The 8,681-nt window shown below is 38.3% G+C and overlaps 1 protein-coding gene across 1 annotated transcript; it reads right to left on the minus strand.

Annotated features, from left to right (window-relative positions):
* Positions 1-203: 203 nt before the first annotated feature.
* LOC127749659 (DNA polymerase theta-like) lies at positions 204-8,642 on the minus strand. Its single transcript, XM_052268724.1, has 24 exons — positions 8,514-8,642; positions 8,241-8,408; positions 7,912-8,124; positions 7,680-7,813; positions 7,429-7,584; positions 7,183-7,341; positions 6,932-7,105; positions 6,580-6,730; positions 6,242-6,485; positions 6,022-6,163; positions 4,146-5,932; positions 3,871-4,021; positions 3,613-3,801; positions 3,179-3,540; positions 2,946-3,045; positions 2,662-2,863; positions 2,407-2,588; positions 2,180-2,332; positions 1,878-2,061; positions 1,638-1,789; positions 1,408-1,552; positions 1,199-1,318; positions 881-1,068; positions 204-788 (listed from the first exon to the last, which is right to left on the minus strand). The coding sequence occupies exons 3-24, from the start codon at positions 8,114-8,116 to the stop codon at positions 648-650; spliced, it is 5,421 nt and encodes a 1,806-aa protein (XP_052124684.1). The 5' UTR covers positions 8,117-8,124; positions 8,241-8,408; positions 8,514-8,642; the 3' UTR covers positions 204-647.
* Between the last annotated feature and the right edge of the window lie 39 nt (positions 8,643-8,681).

Raw genomic sequence — 8,681 nt, forward strand, 5'->3', positions numbered from 1 at the left:
AAAAAAAGAGCCTGGCCCATCCGGGAGTTGATCTTAGGACCGACAGTTTCGGCTTGGCTGAAGCCTTTCGGCTTGTCAGGGATCATCTGCCGAGCCGGTCCTTGGCTTTTGCCCTCCTGGATTCGTCAGGTATCGTATACTGCCAGATAGGCCCTATCGGATAGGGGATCTTCTACAGTCGGGTCAGATAAACCTGATACATATTAATTTTGTTTTCACATTGTTTATTTGAAATATATTGAAGATGCAGTAAAATATTTGGAAGTTTTCCATTGACTCTTAATATAATAATCTTTAACACTTCACATATTACAACATGCGATGCCTTTCACGGCCTCTCCCTGACAGTTTTTTCAATTCATACACATTGAAGTACATTGTAAATACATCAGAAATGGGCAAATTAAAATAAAATAAAAGTCACAATTTGCACCATTAAAAAGCAGAGAGGGAGAGGATATCAATAATTTATGATAAGCCTATATAACAGTTGAAAAATTATCACAGAAATTATCATCCAAACATTGGGTAAGATGTTAACAAAACAAATTCATTTGTTCAAAGGCATTCTCAATTGATAATTAACACAATTTACTTTAATAGATTGTATATAATCCATAACAATTTCAGGGGAAAAAAAAATAATTTCATTCAACAACTTTAAGATCTAATTCACCCCAAGACTTCCCTATCTTTATTTTTACAGGCAGTTTAACAGATAAATAAATAGCACTTTCCATTCCTGTCTTGAGTAGTTTGCAAAATTGATCAACAACAGCTTCAGGGACCTGGATGTGAAGTAGGGCAGAAACAAGAGGTTATTAAAAATACATGATTTCGCCTTCACATTGCAATATACATTCAATAGACTACACCTCACCTCATACATGAGCTCATCATGTAGATTTAAAACAAGTTGTGGAACAGTGAGACAATGGTTCTTCTTGTCCGTGTGTGACACACAGAATGATTTTAAGATTTCCTTTTCAACAGCAACCATTGCAGTCTTGGTGAGGTCAGCAGCAGATCCCTGCACTGTTGTGTTCACTGCCTGCCTCTCTGCATGAGCTGAACAGAAAAGCTAACGTGACTCCCACTACCTCTCAAACTTATAAAGACAAATGGCAGCATTTTAACAGGTACATGTAGACATAGATTAAAAGATGGAAATAAAATATACGGGAATAGAATGCCATACCTTTCACATGAAAGCTGGAACTTGTTATGCCTGGAAGATACCGGCGTCTATCCAGTAATGTTTTAACATACCCCATTTCACGGCACTGAGACACTGTCTTCTCCAAGAAACTATTTATGCCTAAAATAAAGAGACAAAAGTTACAGAATTTCCTCACCATAAAATAAAGTATGTTGTATTCCTGCATATATTTCAACTAAAATTAATACCAGGAAATGCATTATGAAATGACTCCATGAGTGATGTCGCCTCTGTTTCTTCTACACCGAGTTGATCTGCCAAAGCTCTAGACCCCATCCCATAAATGATGCCATAGCATAGCTGTTTGGCCTTCTGTCTCAGACCATCAGTCACCTATAAAATGTACCAACTGAGTAAATATTTACTTCAATTTACACAAAAATTCTAAGTTTATACATAATGTAATATTTATAGGTACCTTATCACACTGGATACCATTCCACGTGGCAGCAAGATTACAAAACACATCTTGACCACCGTTTAAAATGTTCTTCAGTTTAGGTTCTCCAGAAAGATGGGCTAAAAGTCGCAATTCGAGTTGTGAATAGTCTGCAGCAACCAGTAAAGTATCTGTGGAAGTATGAACAAAGGATAGTGATAGAAAACATTTTTAATTCTGATAAATGTTGTCTAAATTAGAAAAAGATTTGCATATCACCTGCTGAAGCAACAAAAGCAGCTCTCATGCAAATTTTCTCATTGGAATCGGGTGAAATTTCAAAATCCCTAGGGATACATTGAATATTTGGCTCATACATAGAAATGCGCCCAGTTGCAGTATGCATAATATAGCGTCCATACAAGCGTGTGCATGGCTCTGTTGGGAGCAAAGGGCATACAGTCTGAAATGGAAATCATAAACTCAGGAATCTTGAAGTAACGCCCTACCTATTAAAAACAGTACTGAATTGCATTCTAACTTATCGGATCAGATAAATTAGTTGACACTAAATTACTTACCTTGGAATGAATTGCACTTAGCTTTCTCCACAACAAAATCACATTTGGGAGCTGGTGCTCTGAAGTGAGTTTGGTCAGGGTTTCCTTGCTTGTATTCTTCTGTCTGCCTTTCAGAGATTGGCCTTGCCCCAGTTTTAGTTCTTGATACAGAACCTGAGGAATAGTTCAGTTACTAGTAGTACTAAAATGAATCAGGAGGATTTAGAATTGACAGAAGAAATGGTTACCCGTGCAGTATCTAGGGGTGACGTCAGAGAAAATGAGCGTCCTGCTAATTGATATGCTTTTCTTTCTAATGATGACATGTCCTCGAGGAGCTTCCCTTGAAGGTTCTGTAGCGTGGCTGAGCTAAAACCGATTCCAGCCAACTCCATTCCAGCAACACACACAATAACTGGCATCTCTACATCTGAAAAGTTTCCCGTTATGTTAATTCTAAATTGTCAGTGTAGCCTTATGTACCAAAATTAATATGTACTTGCCAAAAAAGCTTCTGAGGAGTTGTGTATCCTGAAGCTTCTGGTACTGGACACTCATAATATGGAAGCAAAGTATAGCTTCAACACTGGAACGCTGTCTTCCAGGTACAGTTTGCTCAATATCCAAAGCTGGACTGCCAAGGCCAAGTCGAACACACCCAGCATGTTCAGCTAAACCAATAGCCATATCCATATACTTCAAAACCTGCAGATAAATAGGTTTCTTTAATGAACTGCATGGGTACGAAGGTTGTAACAAGCAAAGAAATACAAAGCTAAAAGGTCACCATGGATTGAAACGTCTTCTCTTTCCCTTCTGGTTCTAGCAGCCAGTCAGCCACTTTTGGATCACAGAGTGAAAGGTTGAGTATTCGAATACCAATACATCTAGAATGTTTTTTAAAAAAGATTACAATTATAATATGTGTGTATACAGTGACTGTAACTGTTTGAACTGCATGGATTGTATTCTGCTCTAGAAAGCCCGAATTGAACCTCTTTTCTATTTGTCTTTTCTTACCTAAACAGCAGTTTAAAATGCTCCTTAACATCATAACAACAGACCCAAGGCATAGCAGCTTTCTCATTTTGACAAAGAATTTGCTTTAACAATTGCAGTCGATCGCGGAGACTAACAGCGCACTGTTCACTCTTGTCTTCTAAAGTTAAGTAGTATGCATCAGTGCCACCAAAACAAAATGAAACACCAACAAGAACACAGTTCCCAAATGAAAACTGTGATGTATTTTTATTGGATTTTGTTTCGTGTCTTGAAGACTTTTGAGTTTTGAGAATTTTGTTCCCAATTGCTTCAAATGTCTGATTACTTTCCCCTTGCTGACATGCTAAAGAAAAAGACCACAAGCTGGTGTTCAAAACCTCCTAAAAAACAAAACTTGTTAATCTACAAATACTTCAAAGACAGATTTGGTAAAAGATTGAATTATTACGTACCTTAGAAAATGTTTTGAATAGGACTCTGCTTCTACAAACGTCTACTATGTTGTATGTACTCCAATCCTCAACGGGGGTCGTAGTAGAAAATGGGTTTTGATGCTGAAGTTGATTGATTCCAACATCTGCTGGAAACAAGACTTCTCTTGTTTCATCTTCTTTTACATTGGCTTCAGTGAGGGTGAACTTCTATAATTAAAAATATAGTACACTATGTTGAGAACAAAAGATACATCTGTTTGATCCTCACATTCTCACCTGTCGACTAGCCAGCATTCTACGGGTAAGCGGGGGCCCAATAACTTGCAGCTTTTCACATTTTACCTCTTTCGCAGCAGATTGCTGGTCATTGTGAATATTTTCACTCACTGCTACTTCCTTAAGGGAAAAAGGGGAAGCTGCAGATTTTCTGAGACACAATGGCAGAGAATCATATTTTAAATACAATAACTTTTTCAATACATGGTAAAATTTTAGAAGCCAAAGCACAATAAATTTCCTTCAAAGGCTACAAAAATTTTCTGGTACTATACCTTAAGTCCTTGTGTTCAACAACTGTTGGAGGTGAAAAAACCACTTCATCATCAGATGATTCACTAAATTTCATCTTCTTCTCATGAGGGACTGGTGGGGAGTTTTCACCTTCAGAAAAAAGCAAAACATCACTTTTGCTATGGAAAGCAGTTTCAAACGCTGCCTCCAGAAATGAATCTGTTAATATTTCATCATTATCTCTATCTGAAGAGTTTTCAACTTCTTTCTTCCCTACAACAGCAGTTCTTTTGGTCAACACTCGACGACTAAGTCCCAGATGGAGATTATTGCTTCTGTTCATGACAGGGTTTCTTTTATTAGCTTGGGACTCATATTTACTTTGAATACTGGAGTTGAGTTCATTTTGAGCAGTCTTTTTACCAGTGCCAAGAAATTTGCGCCGCATTTCACTGCATTTTCTCATTTTCAATAAAGCTGATGCTTCCCTACTGGCTTCGCAATTACCTTGTGCAACCTGATTAGACTCATCAATAGCCGGATCTTTATTTGTTCTATTGGTGTGTGGTTCTTGAGCACAAGCAAGCGCACCTTCTTTGCCATCCAGTACATGAATAAGGCCAGAATTAATTTCAAAACTATCACCAAATAGATTTGGACTCTTTGAGCTGTCTTGTTGGGATGCTGTGCTGTTTTCGTTCCCCTCGCTTCCACTTCTGCTGCCATTTCTTGGTCTTAAAACCCTTTCACATGTGGGAGTTGTGGGTGAGCAAAAGAGATCTTCTGACTCTTGAACTTCCCCAACTTCATTAGTTACTGTCACAGATTCGATTTCATCTTGGGTGGAAGCAAACAGATCAAGTGACAACCTTTTAACAGGTGATAATTTTTTAGGGATATCCTTTTCAGTTTCTTGTGGTTTTTGAGCAAAATCTTCTTCTTCTGCACATAATTTGTTAAGTGCTGAAATGCTGATTCCCCAAGATTCAAGAGAGGCGTCAACAGCATTCTTACAAGGAGAAACAGGAGCTTTCTGAAGATCTTGACACTGAGTTATTGATGGTGTTTTTTCTGAATTGATCAGTTCAACATTATTTTCCAAGATATTTTGCATTGCAGAGTTTGGGAATGAACTCCCAAACAAATCCAAACTATCTTGTAAAACATTATTTGATGAGTTAGTCACAGAAATTGATCCAGGATTTGCCTTGTTTGATGGTGAAAGGGGAGTGGTCTCATTTTCACTGAGATTCGAGAAGTCACAGATATTGTTGTCCAACAGACATGACGGAGAGCTTGAGAGGCTTTCGAAGTTTTGTTGACTGCGCTCTCTTTCTTCTTCAACTTCAGCTAAATTCTGAAGCGTTACACTTTTGGACTCCGATACACTAGTACTCATGTTTTGTGCCCCCTTACTAGACTCTACTTCCAATTCAAAACTTCCATTGTCCTTCAAACTTTCGTTGTTATATGATTCCTCCTCATGTCCAATAAAGTTTATATTAGTAATATTTTTATGTTGAAAACTTGGATCAGTTTTGTCTGAGTCATGTAAAAGAGTCTTGTCCTCTACACTAGCCATGATTTCAACCTTATCAGTTTTGCTAGTTGAATTCTCTATTTGTACTGGCAAAACCTTTGGTAAATCATCTTTGCTGTTGACAGACATTATGTCAGCCATTATGAAAGCATTCTTTCCTGGAAGGATATCAGTAGTATTACTAGAAGAATTCTGTTGATTTTCGGATGTTTGGGTATTTCTAGGATTGATCAAGGAATTCTCTTGGTTTCTTTGATTCCAGTTGACTTCAGCAAGACCCAGTTCCGCCTAGAAGACAGACAAAAACCAAATTACTTCAGTTGAAAATGTGTCCGACATTAACAATATCAATGAAAAACCGAGCACTGATCCCTTACCTGAACAATTGATCTTGCCTCCTGTATCAGCAGCTCGGCAGCTTCTCGCTCGGACAGGCCCTGCCTGCCTGTCACCCAAATTCCTTTCAATTTCCGTCTGCGCTCCGATTCTGATGTTGTTTCACCATCTCTATCTTTTTCACTAAAGAGCAGGAAATAATCAATTTAAAAAATGATGGGAAAAGAAAGGTTGTTAAAGCATCAAATTTAACTCTTTTACCTTGAGAACGGTATGGTAGTTAGCAAAGCATTTTCAACAGCCAGCACATCTGCTGTAGTCAACTCAGACAAACTAGTAATTCCTGCATTGTGGAGAGCTCTAGCCCGTGGACCATTTAGAGAGGGTACCTTCAGAAGGTCCAGTAGTTCTCTGTGAGTTCCAAAATGAAGACGGTCTTGGAACTGATCAACTAGGAGCTCTACAGAGGACCATCCAAGTCTGTTGCAAAATGAAGTAACCATACCTGATGAGGGGAGAGTGGATTAATACTTGTAAGGTGTACAAGTGTTCACATTTTCTCATGTAGTTTTCTGAATATGTTAAGTTTCATTTCATACCTGCATAAGTGGCTGCTGATTGTTGCAGGCTTTGAAGCATTCCTCGTGAGCAATTGAATTTCACAGCCACTTTATTGAGGGGAACTTCATTCACTAAATCATGCAAGGCAAGAGCAGTGTAGAATCTTCTGTGAACCATTAGCTTCTGACGCTGAAAATAAGGCAAATAAAATTTAATTAAAACAAAGGTTAATGCTTCTCAAAACTTTCCCACAACTGAAAATTACTGCCATATACTGTATCACTCCCACTGATGGAGCAAGCTCTTGGAGGATGTCTTTGTTGACAATTTAAAGAAAGGCAATTTTTTTATTTTTTTTAATCTACTAATAAACAGATTGCAAATTATTACCTGCTTTTCCAGTTTCAAGTTGACTGTACCTCGCATGGCTCTCACTATAAACCGGTCCTCAACACCAACCAGCTCACCAACACGTCTCAAATCAGGAGTGAGTTGTTCCCATAAGGCTAGAACATGCATCCAATCTATGTTGCCCCACTGATCAGCCACATTAAGAGGTGTGACCTAATAAAGAAAGCATGTTAATTACAGAATTAATCACATTAAAAAGCCCAAATCGACCTCAGCGTTGGGACATGTACTTGGTACACAAGGTGCAGTTCATTTTCCAAAACAAAGCACTGTCTTGCTCTTTGGAGTTCTTGAAATAAGCGGAGTCCTTCATCAGGATGTATTGATGCTGAGAGACAAGCTTGCCCTAATGGGGTAGGTGTATAGCATAAAATTCCTTCATCATCAACCTATAAAACAAAAATTTGGTATAAACTCCAGTTTTAGAAGCATATACCACACCTATCCTTGAGTCCAAAAATTGCAGAATCAGTCACCTGCAGTCTAATTAGCTCATTTTCCTTGAGAAAGGTAATACAAGCAGAAACTGGGTCCACAATATTCTCAGATTCTGCTCTACTCGAGGCAAGGAGGGTACAATTTGTGTAGAGTTCCAAATCTGCTGGTGTAGTGGCAACTTTACTTGCTATCACCTTCAAACCAAGAGAGTAATAATTTTTAAATGCATCAATTACAACAGAGGTGTTACAAATACCTATGATAAAGTTGAGATAAGAGATATAAACACCTCTAAAACTGCTCGCTTCAAGCTAGCAGAAAGATCACCATGACCCAGGCAACTCTCAATTGGTTTCAAACTCGAGCAAACTAAGCTTGAAACTATTCGTTGTTCAGTTTTCTGACAAATTATAATACTTTCCCCTGAAACAATACCAGGTTAGTTTACTTACAAAGTCTACTTTATGAAAAAGCACTGGGAACAATTGAGCAATTTTGTTATCATAAGTCATACTCCTTACCGGCCGAATCAACTCCCATTCGTCCAGCACGTCCTACCATTTGGCGGTATGAAAGAATGTCGATTGGTCGTCCCTGAAAGACTGGTGATCTGATGATTACTCTTCGAGCTGGTAAGTTAACTCCAGATGAAAGTGTCGTTGTTGCAACGAGTACCCTAAGAGTTCCATTTTTAAAGCAGCCTTCCACAATATCTCTCTCATCCATACTAAGGCCTGTGAAACAAATACTATATAATTCATGTCATGATAGGTAGGGGTAAATAGAACTCAATGTAACAGGTAAATCACTTTAAAAAAGGATAGTAAAAAAAAACAAAAAAACAACATACCAGCATGATGATATGCAACACCAAACGAAACTACTCTCCCTAGGGAAGAATCTAGCCCCACGGGACAGTTTCGAAGTTGCTCCAAGCATTCTGCAATTTTGTCAGCGTTCAACTGTTGTCGTAATTTGAAGGGCAGGCTCTCTGTAGCATTAACATCTCTACCAAGACCTGTTTCAAAATATAGATTGTTAGCATGAATGCTTTGATGGTGGTCAAGGCAGAGATGGATAAATATGAACACCTTATTTTAAAAAATTAAAAAAGCGAGCATACCAATGGTTCTAAATTCACAAGCAACTGTTTGAGCAAGTGACTCACACCAAGCTTTAGTGGGGCAGAATATGAGAACGGAATGCCCATTGGCTATAGTTTCGAGGCACAAGTACACTATGTCTTCAGTGTCATTCTAAGCAGAAAATAAAGCAGTGAATATTATTTTAA

The sequence above is a fragment of the Frankliniella occidentalis genome, unplaced genomic scaffold (assembly GCF_000697945.3).
Source record: "Frankliniella occidentalis isolate FOCC.00 unplaced genomic scaffold, Focc_3.1 Scaffold75, whole genome shotgun sequence".
NCBI classification, from domain to species: Eukaryota; Metazoa; Arthropoda; class Insecta; order Thysanoptera; family Thripidae; genus Frankliniella; species Frankliniella occidentalis.